The sequence below is a fragment of the Coturnix japonica genome, chromosome 3 (assembly GCF_001577835.2).
Source record: "Coturnix japonica isolate 7356 chromosome 3, Coturnix japonica 2.1, whole genome shotgun sequence".
Classification (NCBI taxonomy): Eukaryota; Metazoa; Chordata; class Aves; order Galliformes; family Phasianidae; genus Coturnix; species Coturnix japonica.
The window spans coordinates 54,338,740-54,357,819 of record NC_029518.1 but is presented as its reverse complement, the minus strand read 5'-3'; the positions used below and the strand labels follow the sequence as shown (position 1 = coordinate 54,357,819).

Sequence of the window (19,080 nt, the reverse complement as noted above, 5' to 3'; positions counted from 1 at the left end):
AACGAGATGTAAAAGACCTCTGCATGGCTGGGGAGAAGTTATTGCTTGAAAGCAAGTTGTGTGAGCTGCTGTCCTCAGGATGTCCTCAGGCCTGACCCAGAGGTGGGTGCAGAAAGAGAAAAGAGAGTGAAGTTGGAGTGTGCCCCTCCAAGAGTAGCAAAAAACTAAGGGACAATCAAAAGATGGAAAAAAGGCTGAGGAGCATGGCCTGCAGTCAGGGAAGCCAGATTTCCACAGAGGAGCAATGGTTTGGAAGAAGGAAAAATAAATAAATAAATAAATAGGGGAAAAAAAAACCTCAAGCTTCAAAAAGGAAGCTAAAAATCTTCAGTAAAAGTGCATTCCATGGTGACAAACAAAGCAACAGAGGAAACGTGGAATAGAGTGTCTACGACACCCCCAGCACCAGGCCTCAGCAGCGTGGTGGCAGGAGGAGTGCTGACAGGCAGCAGGGCTCTGAGGGACCCCAAGCCCCACAGCTGGAGTGACCCAGGTCCCAGCACAGAACCTCAGCCTCTGTCAAAGGTGAGCACCAGCAGCCCTGTGAGCACCATAAGAAGTGTGTTCTCTGGCAGGAATTTCATGTCCCTTGGTTAACATCTGCCAAAGAAATAAAACACATGAAGAAACAACTCACCAAGCAAAAGAAAGCAGTTAGCGTTTTGGAAAGCCTACAGTCTACACAGAATTTTTCATCTCTTGCACCACAAAGAGCAGTTTTAAAGTCACCAACAATTAGCCTGACGTGTCCTCAGAACCCTGGTGAGAGCACACTTTCCTCCCAAAGAGTAAGCCTTATCTCTTTTCCTCTAATATAAAGGACACATTTATTTTCAATCCTGCATAAACAGAAAAGGTACTCTGAATAAAATCTGTCAGAAAAGATGTTAAACTAAACTGCTGCCAAAGCAATATAAGATTTTAAAGGAGAGAAACATGTTTGCCACCATAAAGCACAAATACCTTGACAGCATCCTTTTATTTTAGAATTGTGAAGAAAACTGGAATTAGGCCCAGCTCTCCCAGAGAGCTCTTCAGTTTCTTTATTCAAGCAAAAGCCATATTCAGTCAACACAAGATTTCCCAGTTAAGCTCAGCAGGATGAGATGCAATGTAACTATAGGATCAGAGAAAGTCCTGCTTTGGAGCAAGCAGTTCTAATACACAATGCTGAGGACAACCAAAACAACAGCAGTTTCTTTCTGCCTGAAAAAGACTGATGGACAAAACTTTTTGCTGTTTAAGATGGCTGTTCTCTTCATGGACACACATTCATGCCAGCATTTGTAACTTTGAGTTCATGGAAAAACAGATTACTTTTTCGTCTTAAGATCCTTAACCAGATTCTGTGGTGGTGGAAGTCTCTGGCTCTGCACTGTATTTATGCTGCCTTACTTTGGGAACACACTTTACCAAGGATTTATTTTGCCCCTGCATTTTTTATGGCATAGATAGATAGAAAATATTTTCAGTAATAATTTTCTCAGATGTCGTAGTTTCTTCTAGTGTCAAGCAGGAGTGGAGCGTGTCCCTTTATTTACCCAGCTTAACAGGGATCTGTATTTTTACAGTCACTTCCAGGTGCCAACAATGACTACTGAGGAAGTGAAATAAAATACCACATATCTTGCCAGAATATCTAGTGTTGCTTATTTTTGTCATACGTATATAGTCTATATACAGGGGCATTTTTAGAGCATTAGGTGATGTGCTTTATTATTAACAGCTAGATTTGAACCTTGAAGATGATTCATACTTTTCTCTCATATAGAAAAACTCAGCTAAAGCTGCTACTGTTTCCTTAGCACTTCCCGAGAACTGGTTCCTTCCTAACTCTCTGGAAAACATCTTGGTTTTTATTTTAAAAGAACAACCAACAGCAAAATTCAATAATGACAATTCTCCAGTTTTTTTGGCAACCGAACGGCACAAAAGAAGTCCCACTTGGAGTGAAACCACTCAAGAAAGAAAGGAAAACGTTGAAGCAGACAGTAGGATGGGTGGGAGGGATGGGAAGAAATAAAAGAATCCCACTAGTCCAAAACCCACCAAGCTTTGATTTAAAAGAATAACAACCCTTCAGTGTTCCCATTTTTGACAGAAGATGTGCTGATGTGTTCATCCGGCCTTTCAGTAGTTACGTACCACAAGTTAGTCAAATCATGCTACATCGCTGCAAAGATTTAAATGGCAGTGACTTCCAATAGGAAAGATATGCTAGTGTGTTCATTTTCACAATAAGTCTTTCCACTATAAAAAGATAGTTTTGTACCTGCTACAGCTTCATCCATTTTAGCAGAGCCCTCTCGGTAACAGATTAAAGCTCACAATTCATGAAGTGCAGAAAACAGTGAGACAAGGTTCCTCGCATTTTTGTTAAGTAATTAAGTGACCTGATTTCCATTAATAAAGAAAGTGCCCTAGTTCCCATTAACACCACTGAAGCCGTTCATTAAGATGATGAAAGTTAGACAGTTCTTAAGTCTTGGCCCACAGGCTTTGAAGAAAACACGGAACCAAAGCCAAGGAGATGTTTGGTCAGAGTTCAAAACGCACAGCAGAGCCTTAATTCCCCACTGCTATCTGTCTTGTGTGGCCATGTACAGCTGCGTACAGAGCCTGTAAAACACCGCCAGGCAAGAATTCTGCACATGTGTAGAAAATCAAGTCCTGGCTTTTGAGGAACGTACACACCGAGTGGAAGGCAAAATGCTGCAGTTACCGGGAGTATCCAACACAGCAATTTTAAAATGTTAGCAGGCTATTGCCATCTCCATTTTACTGATAGGAGACGGAGAGAAACAGAGAAAGCAAGCTAACCTCGATGGAAAACCCCACGAAAATTAATAGAGTTAATTTTTAAAGTGGATTAGTTAAACCACAAACAATTCTATGCAGACAACCATTCAAAACTAAAGCTGCTTTTATTCTATTCAGTGTTATTTTATTCTGAAAGTGAATTAATTTAAATCAAATTGCAGCCACTTTTGTTGTGAATAAGACCGTGCAAATTGAGGTTCAATACAGTTCACAGACACTTCTAATTTACACCCTTTGTTAATGGAATTAATTGGTCTGAGTGCCCGAGCTCACAGAGGAAGCATGCAAAGGTGTGAGGAGGGAAGGATGAGGCTCACGCCTGCAGGGTTTGTGCCCCCACATCCCAGGGGTGCGGCCCCACCATCCTTGCCGTCACCATTCGGCACAGCCTGGAGCCAGAGGACATCTTGCCTTTCCCCATCACTCAGGAAGCAGTGACAGCTTGAGCATTTCATGTATTTAACAAGAGGACTGCACAAGCACCTACTGACTGGGGGCCAGGAGGCAGCACTCGACCCGGGAGAGTGCATTCATTGATCTCTGTAGGCGCCAAAAGGTGGAGAATGCAAACTGCAGGGCACGTGGAGCTGTGCTTTCAGTCGGCAGCCTGAAAAGCCAATAGCTGGCTTCACCGAGAACACATCTGCGGAGGTGCTAACCTCCAGTGATAACCTCCAGTGATAACCACTGAAAGATCCCACTGCGAAGGATCGATAAATACCGAATATGTTTCCCCTCCCTTATAGACTGATTTGTTCCTTTCAACTCATCATCAGCTTGACATCGTGTTTGCTTACAGCAAGCCTCCCTGCAATTTTTATACTTCCCAGAACTGAAGTAAAATCAAACAATCTGCGGGTGTGAGCACAGTCTGCCGGGGCAGCGCGGCTCTATCACTGCACACTCATGGCTGCAGCTCCGCAGCAGCTACCGAAGGCTCAGCCCCGCTGCGACCCGTTGTCAGGAGCCCTGCTGGCAGCTCACTGCCAGGTTACTCGCTGCGAACCGGGATGAACGCTGCACACCCACCGCGCAGCCACAGTCCCGGCAACGCCGCCTGTCTCCTCTTTTATTTCACTCAGACTCATAACACGTGCTTTCTTCGGTTCTCTGCTCTTTCCTCAATCTGTCAGAACCACTTTGGCTAGAAATGACCACAAACATTTAGTTACAATCAAATCAGATGGGGAAGAAAAAAAAAAGCCACAGTATTTTTTCTTGTTTATCAGCTTTCCCAGCAGTTACCGGTGATTCCATCAGGAAGAAAATACAGCCTCCTTGTTGTCAGTCACGGCTGATTGTCTTCCTCTGCTGCTCTGAAAGCTTCCCAGCAAGAGAAAATAAAAGCTGCAGAAGAGTTACTCACACGGGGCTGCTCACAGGGTGCAAGAAATGAGATGTGTTTGTTTAGAAGTGAGATGGTAAAATACAAGAAACAACTCTAAAACTGAAGGTTTAAGTGCCATAAAGAAGCTCGGAACAGTCTTGAGTGCCGTGGGATAGAGCTGCTGCTCTGTAGGGACAAAACGCCCCAACTAGTGCACCTTACACGTCCGAAAGGTGCAATCCCGAAATCTCGGGCACGCGGCAGATTTATCTGCTGGAGACTGGGAGCGGAGGAGCGTCTCTTCCCCGCGGGCCGTGCTGACATGTCCCCACGTCCCGGCGGTTCCCTACGCCCGTTCCAGTGCCGTCGCCGCATCCCGGGGCCGGGCGCTATAAGCGCTCCCGGTCAGCGGGATCCGTGGTCACGCGGTGGCCGTCCCCGCCCCAGCCTTCATTCGCACCGCACTTCTGAAGATGGAAAATTGGGGAGAAAAAAAAGAAGAGGGAAAAAAATACCAAAACAATAAAGCAGCCGTTGCGGAGCACCGTTCACCCGGCGGGGAGCGGCTCGGAGAGATGCCGGACCTGTGCGCAGTCTCCTCCCCGCTCCCCCACTGAAGCCGCCCGGGGGCTCCGCGGTTCCGAGCGCTGCAGCGACTTGCGGCTGTTACCTGCGGGGGAAAAGCGGTAAAGAACGGGGAGGGATACATTAAATTGAGCCTGCGAGCACTACTTGCTCAGGAGCGGTAACTGCTTTGCAAGGAAACACCCAGAGAAGCCCCGCTCTTCTGTAGTGGATGAACGGGGCCCGGCAACGACGGAAAACGCGGAGAGCGGCTGCAGCCCGCAGCTCCCGCACGGCCCCCACCGTGCACCTGCTGCCGGCTCCGGGTGGGGACTGGCAGAGAGTGAGGCACGGGGGAACCCAAAATGGACCCCGGGGAACGGGTGGGTTGGGGATAGGAAAGGGAAGAAAAGGAAAGGGGGAAAAAGAGAGAGAGAAGGAGAAAAAGAACTAAAGAAAAAAGGGGAAAAAAGAAAAAAAAAGAAAAAAAAGAAAAAAAAGGAAAAAGGGGGGTAAAGAATGAAAGAGAGGAGAAAGAGAAGAATAAAGAGGAAAGAAAGAAAGAAAATAAAAGAGAGAAAGAGAAGGAAAAAAGAACGAGGTGAACCTGCCTAAGCTGGGAGCAGCGGGGCCCTCTTAGCGTTGGGAGTTTCCAGGAGGAGAGACCCCAACGGGGCTGTCGGGAGGATTTCGCAGCCGGCTCCACGCCGCACAGCCCTGCCAGCAGCCTGGCTCAGGGAAGTACGCACGGGACAGCTCGGGTTTCTGTAAGAGAAAAGCACGGCACAACTGTGCCTCGGGAGAAAAAAGAGAGAGAGGGGGAGAGAGAAAAATCGTAATGCAGCCGGAACGGTGTCCGGAGCGAGCACGCATCACACAGCTGTAGCGGCACCGACGTTTGATCCGCAGATGCCCGTGCGGAGCCCCGACAGCGGGCACTGCGCCGCACTGCGGGGTGACTGATGGCAGCGCCCGCCCCCCGCCCCGTCCCGGGAGCGCCGCACGATCCTCTGCGGCAGCCGCGGCCCCAGGGGAGGGCAGGGGCAATGCGGCCGGTCGCCGCGGGCTGTTCCCGCTGCGCACCGTTTTCTCCCGAGAGGTTCCCGTCCTTATTTGTTTTGGTTTGGTTTGGTTGATATTTTTGCTCAGATACCATCAAAGGGGCCATTGTGGGGAACGCGTCCCGAGTCCCCCGGAGCCGCCTCTGCCCTTCCCGCGGCCGCTCCGCTTCGGTTGCGTCCCAACGACCGCACGACTCCCGCCGACGGTACCGCGGGCGTGGGAAGGGCGACACTGCAGCGACAGCCACGTGAAGAGCCTGCGCCCGGCGTGCCGCCGATACCGCTGCCTGCACGGAGGGAAACAGGGCTGCCGCTGCCTTCTCCTCCAGCCCCGCGCCGCCCCAGACGCACGGAGCCACCCGCACCCGAGCGCTGCACGTCCCGGCCCCGGCCCAGCGGCGCTCCACGGGGGCACCGGGTAAAGCGCAGCCGCCCGCCGGCACCGCGGTACCGGCCCCCCCGGCGCCCATTCTCCCCTCTCCCAGCTCCCAGCCGGCCGCCTCCACTGCCCCCGGTACTGCCGGGCCCCGCGGGACGGCGCAGGGGTACAGTCCGAGGGTCACCCCCTCGCCCCCTCCCAAGGCCGGGAGCCTCGTTACCTCTCCTCCCGGATCCCGGCACCTTCGGCCGAGACTTTTTTCCGTCTCCCGGGTGGGCGGCCCCCGCCCTGCCTCCCTCCCTCCTGTCCTCCCGACGGGGCGGGCCTGGCCGGGGGCGGGCCGGCGCGCTTGAGGCTGTGCCGCGGCGTGGGAAAGAGCCTCAGAGAGGGTTGGCTGTGCTGGCGGTGCGGTGCGTGCTGTGCCGTACGGGAGACCCCGTCCGGATTTATTTCTCTCTGCCCCACGCCGGCTGCGGGCTGAGCCACGATGAAGCGACCTTGCGAGGAAACTACCTCAGACAGCGACATGGACGAGACCATCGATGTGGGCAGCGAGAACAACTACTGCGGGTAAGCGAGACTCACCTCCCCCCGCTCTCCCCACCATCCCACCCGCTCGGGCACCGAGGGCCGAAACCCCGAACACCGAAACCCCGCACTCCAAAACGGCAGCATCCCGAAACTCGGGAGTGTGGGCTGCCCCGGGATCCCCGGCACCGCTCGGAGCCCGCAGCTCCCTGGGAACCCCCGCACTGGTCGGGGCTCGGGTCAGTGCTGGCCCGGGGGGTTGCGGGAGCCTCCCGGGAGCCCTGAGTGATGCACTGTGTGCAGTCGGATCTGTTCTCGGAGTCACTCCCGATCGGGACCGAGCAACTGAAATGAATCGACGCCAGTAGGAAATGACCTGTGGGTCCGGTGGTTGGATGGGAACCGCAACAAACCCTGCTGCGAGCCGATGGAGATGGGCTGTGGCGGGGGGAGGGGGAGTGACGGGGGGGAATTCTGCAGGGACAGCTCGAGTCTAAGGGCCAATGTGAGCAACGCAGTGATATGGGCGCCAAGCCCCGGCTTGTCGCCATCACTGAGTAGATGCCTGTCAAACAGCAAGCGCATGTTTTGCCTGTTCGTGATGGGGTTGAGAGTCTTCTGTAGCTGTGGGCAGTGAAGTTTTAAAAGCAGATTGTAAAAGCACTGTGCTGGTGGTGCTGGAGGAGGCAGCAGGTGTTGTCAGGGCACTGACCTCCTGCATGAGTGCCCACGGACCACAGAGGTGACAGGAATGACAAAACCTGGCCGGGCCTGCAACGTGGCATACATGTGCTGCTGCTAGCACTGAGGCATAGAATTGTTAAGGTTGGAAAAGGCCTCTAAGATCATCTATTCCAGCTATCACATAAAGGTGATTCATGTTCTTTCCTTTGGACGAGGTTCTACAGACTGTATTTATAGGCATGATTTTAGAGGTAGTGAAAATGAAACCTGTGCTGGACAGTGAACTGTCTTCAGAGAGGAACTTTCAGGATGTTCTGGCAACTTGCAGAGTAATCTGCATGGCTGGAGCAATCCAAAACAGAATGTCTCTTTGAACACCCAGCAACATGAGAGGGCACTATGAGTACTCAATACAGTGACCTAAGGTGTCTTCAGAGAGCAGTGTCACGTTGTGCAACACCTGATGTACTTTTGTCATTTCCCAGGCAAAGCCATAGTTCTGTGCTTCGACCAAATTCCCCAACCACAACATCTCAGATTATGGCCAGAAAGAAAAGAAGAGGGGTACGTGTCCTTTCATTCTTCTCCCATGTGACGATTTACATGCATGCTGTGATTTTGCCCTTCAACGATTGTGTAAACTTACTGTGTTTTGTTTTTGGGAATAGATTATAGAGAAAAGGCGCCGGGATCGTATAAATAACAGTTTATCTGAGCTGAGGCGGCTGGTGCCAACTGCTTTTGAAAAACAAGTAAGCCCTTTTTTTTTCCATCCTGTATCTCATCTGGCAATGTTGGTTCTCTTGTAGAGCTTATTAAAATAATCCTGTATGTGTCCTGATCTGGCACAAAGCTGGCATCTCAGTGAAGCGCTTTGTTGTGGCCAAACTATTAGGAACATAATTCATCATAAAGCTGAAAAACATTTCCATTCTTTGGCTTGTTTTTCCCTTAAGGGTAACAGTGTTCGTGTTGCCTCTGTTCTTTCGATGAATTCCAGTGGTGGTTTTGTTAAAAATGTGCTTTACCCCGTAGTTAAAAAAACAAAACGAAACAAAAAGCAACAAAACAACCCCCCAGACCTGTGTGTCAGTTAGTCATTGGTATAAATCTTGGATCTCTTTTGCCCTTCCTTTAAGGAAACTTTCATTTTCATCTATAATAGCAGTTGCAGCGTAATCAATATGGTTTCCTAAGAAGCAAGCAAGCTGCCCGGATCAGTCAGGTTTTAAAGTGGCTGTGTAAAAGCAGTGCACTGGGGCTGGGAACAGGCCCAGTGGTGAGATCCGGGTAAGGCAGTGGTACTTTCAAAGGCTTTCAGTGAGCAGTGCTCGATGGGAATGCAGTGAGGGTCCAGCTGACTGCAGGGAACCTGGTTTCAGCTCCTGCCTGGGAAACCACACAGCGAAAGCTTCAAGTACAATCAGTGCTGCAAAAAGTGTGTTTTGTTTCTGCTGCTCAAATTATTTAGTTACTTTCCCATATCTTGAATTTGTGGTTTTGGGTTTGTTTTTTTTTTTTTACTCTCTCGATTTGATATTTAACGGCATTTCTATTTTATCAAATCTATTTGAAGATGCATGGGTACATGCAGATGGCACCGGGTCTCATTCAGAGGCACCAACTGAGCGTACAGCTCCTGACTTCCTTATATCTGAAAATAAAATATAGAAAGCAAACCCTGAGAGCAGCCTGTGGGTGCTGAACTGCTGGGGCGGCTGGGAGTGGCCAGCACTGTACAAGGCTCCATACATGACCAAGAGGCCAATGAAAAAGATATTTTAAGTATTGCAGCCACAGTAAGAGCATCACTTGTGTCACCTGCGATGTACTTCGGTACCTGCTGGCTGTAGCTGGACTGTTCCACAGGCTGTGGCACAGTGGAGCAGCAGAGGTATTTTCAGCTAGATAAACAGGCAAGAGACAACAGTTGTTTGTCCCATTTTATTGTTTACTTCTCGAAACCCACAAACATTATAAAACAAGTCCTACAGAGCCTTTGGAAGGGACCCAGCAGCGTGCAGTTTTTAGCTATTAGTCACTCGCCCAGAGACGGCCTGTGCTGTTTCTACGGAAAAGATGAAGCCTGAGCAAAACACGGGATGCAATTGCATGTAAAATGTAGAATTTTATCAAAAAATCACCTACACACCAAAATTCATACTCAGGAATGCTGAAAGCAATAACTGAATTAAATAAAAAGAAAATAAGATGGGGGTAAAATAAGCTTACGATGTATTTTGTTCAGCTTCCCTGCTACTTTCCTGTAAGATGCCAAAGGCAAAGTCAGCCGTCCTTTCCCAGCTCCTTGGCATTCCACTCACTGAAGCATCCGAGCAAAGCTGCTCGTTCCCACTGCCTTTCCACCCGCTCCTGGCCACATGCTGAGCCCCTGTGGCAGGGAGCTTCCCCTTGGGGCTGAGTGCTGGGGTGACCCTGGGCCTCTTCTGCTCACCTGCAGCCCAAATGAAGCAGCGGGTGCTGCAGAGTGTCTGTTGTCAGCAGGTGGCACAAGTGGGAACAGAGGGGAGATCTGGCTTGCAGGATGCTGTCTGCCAGCAGTCAAAGTTTGTGTATCTCTGATTTTAGTTGATGCTGAAAGGTGCCTTGGGATAATGTTTGCACAGGAAACTCAGCCATCTGGGTATGTTCCAGGCGTGTCGAGGGAAATGGTTTTATTTGTAGATGAATGTATTAGTACTGCCTTCGGACTTGCATCCTGCACCACCATGAGCCATCCTCAGTGGCAGGAAAGAGTCTGACCGCTAAAGGAGCTCTTTCTTTTTCACGGTGTTTGGCTGTGTGTCCCTGCAAGCCCGGCCTCATGGTGACTTACAAAACTGTGGGCTGTGTGATTGTTTTTGCAGCAGAGAATGAGAATAGAATATTCAGAAGCCAAATGACATGTCAAAAATTAATAGGCTTCTAGGGAAGAAGGATACTTTTCGGTGTGTGTCCATAGGGACACCTACTGGTAAAAGCAGCAAAAAAGGCTGTAGTGGGATCTTCATCACCAGCTCTGCAGAGCTGTCCCAGTGGGATTTTTTAGGTCGGTTGCTTGAAAAGGATGTGCTGAAAGTGAGACCCTTCTTTTATTTCATGAAGGCGTCATCTCTGCACCAGCCTAAAAGCCAGAGTTACACTGAGCCGTGGTCTTAATAAAACGAGGTTGTGCTGCTGGTGCTTGAGTCGCTAAGAGGGAGACGGCAGGAGTCGTTAGGCAGTGTCTGGGGTGCAGATGCTCACAAAAGGATTGAGCTGAGAATGTTCCAGTGATAGGAGAAATTGAAACCGTAATGCTGGGCTCAGTTTTATTTACACGAATCTCTTATCTCCAAGGGATCTGCCAAATTAGAAAAAGCGGAAATACTGCAAATGACAGTGGATCATCTGAAGATGCTTCAAGCAACTGGAGGTAAAGGTAAGGAGAGGATGGTTTCTTTTCTGCTTCTTCGGGAAATCTCAGCAAAAAGTGCTTTGACGGGCTGTGATAGGCGGTTCCAGATTAAAGGAGTGGAAATCAATGCTAATGGCAGGATTGAACTCGTGGGAAAGAACTACTGGGACAAAAGAAGCACTTGACCCTGGGCTTGTGTTTGCTTTCATAACACTGTGGGAGTAAAGGCTTCATTCACAGGCAGCCCAGTCAGAGATTTGTTTGGGGTTTCCAAAGAGCACTGAAATCGGCACAGGGAGACAAAACAAATACGCAAACACCAAACATAAACAGGAGGTTTGTGGCAACGATTGTGTAGCACAAAACCAATATTAAAACTTATTATACATCAGCTATACCAAAGGAAATGGATGGAGAGGAGATTTCATTATTGTGGATGTATTTTCTTTGTTCTGAAAAGACTCATAAATGTGAGGTCAGACTGCCTCATCCGCCAGAACAAAATCCAGCCTGTTGTAGGCAGCTCTAGGCATCAGATAAGACTGCAGACTGATAGCAGCTCTATCTGAGCTTCTATTTACATGCTGTATGTGTTTGTCAGAGGTCAGGGTGGTTTCTTGCGTCCAGAGCCTGCATGACACAGAGGCAGGCAGTGCAGCCGACCCGTTCGATCGCCCGCTGCCGTGAGCCAAGCGTGCCCTGCTTGTGCGAGCTGACAGCCCTGGGGCTGGAGGCCAAACGATGTCAGCCACCCACGAGCTGTTCTCTATAGTCACGGGGTTGCAGCTTATTTGGAGCAAAGAACTTGCTTGCCTTCCATAAGCACTGTCCCATGTCCTGTGCCCTTAACCATGATTATAGTTGAAACTGCTGTAATGTAGACCAGACCACTTTTCATTGACCCACTGTGATACAGAAGTACGGGCTAGAAAATAGACTGCTGCTGGAAGTGTAATCACTTTCTTTCTTTTTATTAAACTCAAAAGTTTTTAGCCCGTGCGAGAATTGCTGCAGCTCTACGTACCTCGCAGTGATTACAAGGCTCAACTTAAAATCAGCGCGTGCGTAACAACAAATGGCTATGGGAAAGCCTGCTGGTGGCTGGTGTTCTGTTATTTGTTAAAATTCACACCAAGCTGACATACATATTTTATAGGTGTTAAGAGGCTTTTGTTAGTAGTACCTCTAAGCTTAAGATTTACTGGTAGTTCATTTTGTCAGAAGTGAGAGGGATTTTATCGCCTTTCATATAGCAGATATGCCTCTTGGTATTCTGAGCAAACGTACAAAATTTAATCTAAGAAAATGTTAATTTTATATTCCTCTATTCAGGAAAAAAAAAAAAAAAGAAAAAAAAAAAAAGTTCTGTAAAGATCTCTATTTAGCTGGGAAAGTAGTGCTCTCGAAAGTTATGAAATGCCCAAATTTTTGTGCTTGTGCAACTTGAATTCAGATAATCTCATGTGTCTGTGTGGTGGTGCAGTCTTTAATTGCATATTTGCCTACCAGTTTTCCACAAAGTCTATTTCACTTGGTGCACAGAGTAAGCAAGGCTAAGAAGCCAGCGGCAGTGGTTGCTGCTTTGTTGCATCCTCCCCGTACAGTGCGTAGCCCAGCTATCCCAGCCTGTCTCCCACAGCGTGCTGCAGAATTCCTCATAAAAGCTGCAGCAGCTCCTTCTCTCCAAAATCCGTACCAATAGCAGTATGGACACTCTGCAGGAAGATTTAACAGGAATCTTCCTTCCCCTGCCTCACCATCCTCAAACAAATGTTGTCAGAGATTATTTTTTTAAGTGGGTCAAATTGAGTGGCTGGCTGATGGGGCAGGGACAAGGTGCTGGGGACAGGAGCTGGCAGACACAGAGCAAGGAGTGTCAGGGTGTGGGGATGTGATTTCTTTTCAAGCCCACAGCCACCAGTGGTCAACCAGAGACACCTTCGGTGGCTCTCCAGGGCCAGAGGTTTGTGGTGCATCAGTATAATGCCCAGCTATTTCACAAACACTGCAACTTAATCTTCTCCTTCTGACCCAGAGATAAGAGTAATCTCACTGGATGGATTAACAAACTTTAAGAAAAGAGGTCTACAAGTTAGTGCTGGGCAAAGTTTAAGCCTGTGTTTCCTGCTTGCTTAATGTTTTACTTTGCAACATAAATAACAGCTTTAAATATCATTTCCTAAGGTATTTTAATAGCTGATATTTATTTGCAAGTGTAGTTATTCCCTCTTCATAACTCATTTTTGGAGCCAGAAATTTTGTTGGTCAGAAAAAAGATTAGTCCCATCATTTCATCCATGGACAGAAGTTGTTATCGGAGGAGAGAAAAAAACGTGTCCTAGAACCCTTACACTGTGTTGTACCCTGTGTTGAGAGCTGGGGGTGGCTTGTTTTTCTCCTTGTGGCCCACCAACTGAGGATGCATGGGGATGAAAAGTCCAGGGTGGTGTTGGTGGCTTCTTGGATTTAGTGGTGTGGTAAATCTAATGTGGGCATAGCATGAAAAAGGCTGACATGGCTTCAGCTTTTTGGAGCCACTAGGGCAGACAGGGAAGCAGGCAGGGAAGAAGGCAAAGCAGAGAGGCTGCTGCTTTTCCAGCCCTGCGTATACTCCGTATTTCCTGATGCAGGTGTGGGCAATGGTCTCGTTGTCATGTGAAGTTATTATCTGGCCTGGGACCAGCGCTTTTTGCTGACAGGGCAAGCAAGCAAAGGGAAAGAGCTGTTAGCCAGCAGCTACTTGCTTTGGTGTGGTTTTATTGCAGCTTCAGTGCAAATTGAGCTCGGGTGACTGACACCTGGGTCGGTGTAGACAGAGCTGTTAGTGGCCATGCCCTGTCACCCAAGCACCTGGAGCTCAGTTCCCACGTGGGCTGCTGTCCTCATTTCTGTTTCTTGGCCACTTCACAGGAGATTGACAGGGTTTCAATATAGATAGGGCTTTTGGACTGCTCATCCCAGAGCCAGCTCAGGCTCAGAGGGAGCCGCGGACAGCCATGTCCTCCACATCTGCATTCCAAAGACATGGAAGGGAGACATTGAGGCTTCTGAAGTGAAGACAACCCTCAAGCAAAGCTGCTGGCCACCAGTCAGGCACACAGCTCTCTCACCACTGCCTGCCTGCCTGCCTGGTTTTAGTCAGAAGTTCCCTCAAAACACTGTGATTTCACAGATAGTTTGGATGCAGCAGAGGGGTCTGTGCTTCCTTACAGAACTCCCCGACGTGTTATACTCACCAAGCTGCTAGATGGAGAGGGTTTCTCTGGGGTCGTGCACAGCATCAGGTGGGCAAGATAACCTCCATGACAAGCACTGTTGTAAATTGGCAAGAGGTGGTATATAGCAGGCACGGGATTTGGGGAGATGTGTTTAATTGTGCCTGAGTTCATTCTACAATGTGGACGCACAGAAAGTGAAAGCAGCCATCTAAGCTGCTTGATTTTTTCAAGAAGACCTCAGTTATTTCATGCCAAACTGTGCAAGATCTGGTGTAGATATTGCTGCCAAAATCCACCATAATAAGGGCACATTGTCCATCTATACTAATGCACATCATAGTCATAAATACCGTAAACGAGGTTTGCAGAAAGCAAAAGAAAAACCACTGTGCCAGCTTGAGAGTAATAGGACATAGTTCTCCCAAGACTACCTCTAAACTTAAGTGGAATTGATTTTTGTAGCTGAAGAGCAGCAACTTAACCACTAGATTTGATACTAAAACCTTTTAGAAAGGGAATATCTTTTCATATGCATTTAATAAAACTGTTGGTTTGTTTTTTTTTTTCCAAATGTTTTTTGTCTCAAGCCTATGGTGCTCCAGCTGCTGTTTGCTGAAATGCCTCATGGGCTATGTGTCTGTCAGTCTTCCATCTCCAAATTAGCAATGGCATTGCATAAAACGTTTTCTCAGTAAAGCTTTTTATTGTGTGTGTGCAGAGTCATGACAAGATGTTTTTAGTTTGTAGTTAAATAGCACCGTATGCCACATCGTCCTAATGACTCTGGGAAGGAGATGAGCCCTCAGCAGCAGTTACAACTGTCTCACAGTGTCAAGCAATAGCTCAAGTGCATTGCTGTGAATGCTAGCATGGGGAAAGCAGAGGCAGCAGAGTGCGTGCGAGCTGCTTGGTCCCCCGCCGTCTCTTTGTACACAGAAATGTGTCCCTCACACACGCACAGGGGTAACACCATAACACCACACTGCAGAGGCTTCCTGAGGTACTGCAGGAGCGGCATCGTGTATCTTTTCAAGAGTCACGAGTACTTATGGTCTTAATTCTTTTCATTTATATAGTGTGCAAAAACAACTGTAGCCTATTGCGTTACAGGGATGGTCACACAAATCGCTTACAGACTGGAGAACACACTTTTCTCTTTGCAGATCTTAACCCCTAAGTGGCAGACCAGCAGCTGAGGGAGGGTTGGGTTGGCTACGTTGCCTTATGTTGGCCTAGCACTCAGCATGTTTTTTTGTCCACCTCTTGCAGGTTATTTTGATGCTCACTCACTGGCCATGGATTTCATGAGCATTGGCTTCCGGGAGTGCTTGACTGAAGTTGCAAGGTACCTGACATCTGTGGAAGGCCTCGACACCTCTGACCCACTGCGTGTCAGACTGGTGTCCCATCTCAGCACCTGCGCCTCTCAGCGGGAAGCGGCTGCCATGACCTCCTCCATGGCCCACCACCACCACCCGCTGCACCCACACCACTGGGCAGCCGCTTTCCACCATCTCCCGGCTGCCCTGCTGCAGCCCAATGGACTCCACACCCCCGAGGCCGCCCCATGCAGACTCTCCTCAGAAGTGCCTCCCCACGGCTCTGCACTGCTCACCGCTACCTTCGCCCACACCGATGCTGCCCTCAGGGTCCCCGCAGCGGGCAGTGTTGCTCCCTGCGTCCCCCCACTCTCTACCTCTCTCCTCTCCCTCTCGGCCACCGTTCATGCCGCAGCCGCTGCTGCCACAGCAGCTGCCCAGAGCTTTCCCCTCTCCTTCACCAGCACCTTCCCCATGCTCCCTCCAAGCGCAGCTGCTGCTGCAGTGGCGGCAGCTACAGCCATCACCCCGCCGTTGGCCGTGTCAGCCTCATCCAACCCCCAGCAGGCTGGCAATGGGGCTAGCGGCAAGCCCTACCGACCTTGGGGGACCGAGGTTGGAGCCTTCTAAGTGCCCTCTCTTCTTCCCTACCCAGTTCCCTCTTCTCCCTCCATGCGCTCACACACATACACACACTCATGCACACACATGCACACACACACACGGCTCCTGTGACGTCGCTGAGGGCCAAGGGCCACTGTCACACAGGGCCTGGCAGCCAGCCCCTCACTACAGGCACTGGAAGGGATACGGGCAGCCTGCTCCTCTTGGCAGTTGCGCTGAGGGCACCTTGGGGCAGTGGCTTTCAGAAGCATCACCACTGCGTTGGCATGTGGATGTTCCCCAGGAGATCCATAGGCACTAGTGTTAACAGTTCTCTGGCTGTACATGCACAGTTGTGGGAGAGGCAAGGGATCACCCCCATCAGGTCTCCTGGGGCTCAAAAAAGAATTTGATTTTCCTAAGTGCCTGACATCTAAACGATAATAATAATAATAATAATAATAAAAAGAAATAAAACTTATATATACGTGTGTTCTGCTAAAACCAATAACATTGCACAGGTATGGGAGTGATCTGGGAGAGATAGGCAGTCCTGCATGCAGCTTCAGGACAGCAATATTCTTCCAGGAGAGTGTGCTCTTTAAGCAGACAGGTCCATTTAGCCAAAAGGCTGCTGAGAAACAACGTCCAATTTGACAGGCCTGGAACTCGCTTACTTAGTCTCCTTCCTTTGTACAGACTTGCCAAATTGTGACATCTAGCACAGCCCTGGTAAAAGCGATTATCTTATCAGTGCTTGGATTAATGAACGTTTCAGCAGTGCCTGTGAACCTTGAGGCACCTTTTTTTTTATGGCTTAACTATGGTGCTAGCTTGTATCTGCACAAACAGTAGGTTGTCATGCACCCAGAAGGAACCACCTGCTGACAGCACGCACGCTTCCGTGGGGTTGGCTCATGCCAATACAAGAGACCTGTTGTTGTGAGAGTTCTATTTAACTTATTTAGCTGCATTCGGACGTTTACTTTTAGCCAACTCTGTGCAAAATCCCTCTTCTTTTCGCTATCAACTTCTGGGATAACAATCGCTCTGGGTATGAATGAAGTGATGGTAGGGACAATTTTAAATTGGCTGTTAGCATGCCAACAATGTAATGTGGGTTTGATTCCAAACCAAAATGAATGTATTAAAGGGGATGGCAGTAAGTTATTTTGTCAATACCCAGACTACTAGTGCTGCATAAAATGTTTGGCTTTCCTTTTTTATTACGGTGACTTAAAAATAACCTAAGTATTTTAATACATCAAGTCAAAAACTAGAGATTTTATGTTAAAAAAAAAGAAAAAGAAAAAAAAAACACAGCATGTATTATTATGCACTTCATTTCTCTGCTGTGTGGAGAAAGCAGTAAGCATTGAGAATGTTAAACATTACGCAAAATATACTTTAAACTATTTGTTTTAAAAATACTGTACCTAGTTGGTCTTTTATGCATTACTTTGTTAACCTTTTTCTATGCAAAAGTCTTTACATATCACTAATTAAACGAAGTCCTTTTTGACTGCGTTTTATGGATGATTTGTTGCAGTTTTTATTTGCTCTTGAGAAGTATTCGTGGGCTCTGTGGCCGGAAACACACCCATCTGCCTCTCTCCTGCTCCTGTTCAATCAGAAGCCTGTCTCCTCCAGGATGCGTTTAAACGGGCAGGAAAATGAACAGTAAAACAGCATTGCTTTTTGTTTCTGCGTTGGTGGGGCACTTAATGAAACAGATCCATCTGTCCATCCCAGAGAGCGCCCTAAAGCATTGGGGTTTCTTGATCCAGCATTCATTCACCCTCACTAAGGGATCTACGCATAGAAGGAGAAAAATGTAACCAAATGACATTCAACACTGAGAATAAGACTGGGCAGTTTTCACCTCCGGTTCTGGTTTCCTAACTTCAGTTCTCACTGAGGCAAGAGTTTGTTTCATGTTAGGTCTGCAGAGAATGTTAGTGGAAGGTGTGTAATTCCCTAGCCATAGGATAAGCACAGAGTCTTATAAGTCTGAAAGGTGCTAGAAGATCTATTAGGCTCACCTAACAGGTGACAAGACTGAGGCACAGAAATGAGGTGACAACCCTGCAGCCTCCCCGAGACAGCATCCATTGCCAAAATGCAGCCTCAGCTCAATGACTTGCTCCCACCACCACTTGCCTCCCAAGTGTTAGAAATGTAGCTGATCCACACCTGCATAAGTGAGACCTCAGTTCAGGCAATGGAGGGGGGGGGGGGCTTAGATTTACATGAACAGCATGCTGTCCCATGGATAAAACAGGCAAAATAAAATAAAATAAAATAAAATAAAATAAAATAAAATAAAATAAAATAAAATAAAATAAAATGTAAAAATAGGAGGATGCATAAAATGTATCCCATGCCATAAATCATACATGGTATTTTGTGAAGTTTTGCTGTTTGTGGGAGATTCAGACATTTCTTTGTCTCTCAACGTAACTGCCCAATGGCAGTTCAGCATGTCCAGCAGCATCCAGTTAAGGTATCATTCATTTTCTCCCTGGGCACTTTCAAGAAGAAAGGTCACACCAGTGAAAAAAAGTGGTGTTTATTTGCATGAAAAAGCAGATTTCAACCCTACTTGACTTTAAGCTGTTAACTATTAACCTGCCATCTAAGAGCCTGGTAGGAGGTCTCCCTACATCTTACTGTGGTAAGAACAGGCAACCACTCACTTGGTTCCAGCTAAGGGCTTCGAACTATTATTTGCTGTGCCCCATATCATTATAGTCTGTCTCCCTAAAGGCAACAGTCGTGAAGAAAGGTAGCTTGAAAAAATATTTTTCAGAAACTGATTAGACAGAACTGTGGTTATTTTAGCTTCCTGAACCAAAGCATCATGAGTGGATTTGTGCAGCCTTTGCATTTGGGCCTGTCTTCACTCTAATGAAACAAGCCAAGTTTGTGTATGCTGAGTGGCTGATATCTCCTCTATTTTCTTTTTCTGCTTTGTTTTGGTTTTTGTCTGGTTTCAATTTGTTTTTTGAGACCAGCACTGGGCAAGGCAGGAGCTCAGCCTACGTCCCTGTTTAGTCCTGAGCCCCCATATAGGATGTCACCTCTGTCATGGCACATGAAGGTTTCCTGAGTGAGAAATGAGAGCAGAAGCAGTTTATCATACATGTGCCCTTGGAAAGACATCAGAAGGTAATAGGCTTG

The 19,080-nt window shown here is 48.1% G+C and overlaps 1 protein-coding gene and 1 long non-coding RNA gene across 6 annotated transcripts; one reads left to right on the top strand and one right to left on the bottom strand.

The window, feature by feature from the left end:
- Window positions 1–1,838: 1,838 nt before the first annotated feature.
- LOC107311754 lies at window positions 1,839–6,459 on the bottom strand. 5 transcript variants are annotated; one of them, XR_001554217.2, is made up of 4 exons: window positions 6,372–6,459; window positions 5,319–6,059; window positions 4,732–4,817; window positions 1,839–4,614 (listed from the first exon to the last, which is right to left on the bottom strand). It is a non-coding gene; the product is annotated as an uncharacterized LOC107311754 (long non-coding RNA). The 5 variants fall into 5 exon arrangements; XR_001554220.2 differs by having other exon boundaries at window positions 1,839–4,817; window positions 5,319–5,500; window positions 5,865–6,059; XR_001554218.2 differs by having other exon boundaries at window positions 1,839–4,817; window positions 5,319–5,476; window positions 5,865–6,059.
- Window positions 6,457–17,427, top strand: HEY2 (hes related family bHLH transcription factor with YRPW motif 2). The gene is made up of 5 exons (XM_015858576.2): window positions 6,457–6,721; window positions 7,849–7,927; window positions 8,032–8,115; window positions 10,703–10,784; window positions 15,248–17,427. Exons 1-5 carry the CDS (start codon window positions 6,639–6,641, stop codon window positions 15,925–15,927), a joined length of 1,008 nt encoding a protein of 335 aa, XP_015714062.1. The 5' UTR covers window positions 6,457–6,638; the 3' UTR covers window positions 15,928–17,427.
- The last annotated feature ends 1,653 nt before the right edge of the window (window positions 17,428–19,080 follow it).

Coding starts and splice junctions, on each gene's coding strand:
- HEY2 (XM_015858576.2), top strand. CDS start 6,639: ATGAAGCGACCTTGCGAGGAAACTACCTCAGACAGCGACATGGACGAG. Junction 6,722..7,848: donor AGCGAGAACAACTACTGCGG/GTAAGCGAGACT, acceptor GTCATTTCCCAG/GCAAAGCCATAGTTCTGTGC. Junction 7,928..8,031: donor CCAGAAAGAAAAGAAGAGGG/GTACGTGTCCTT, acceptor TTTTGGGAATAG/ATTATAGAGAAAAGGCGCCG.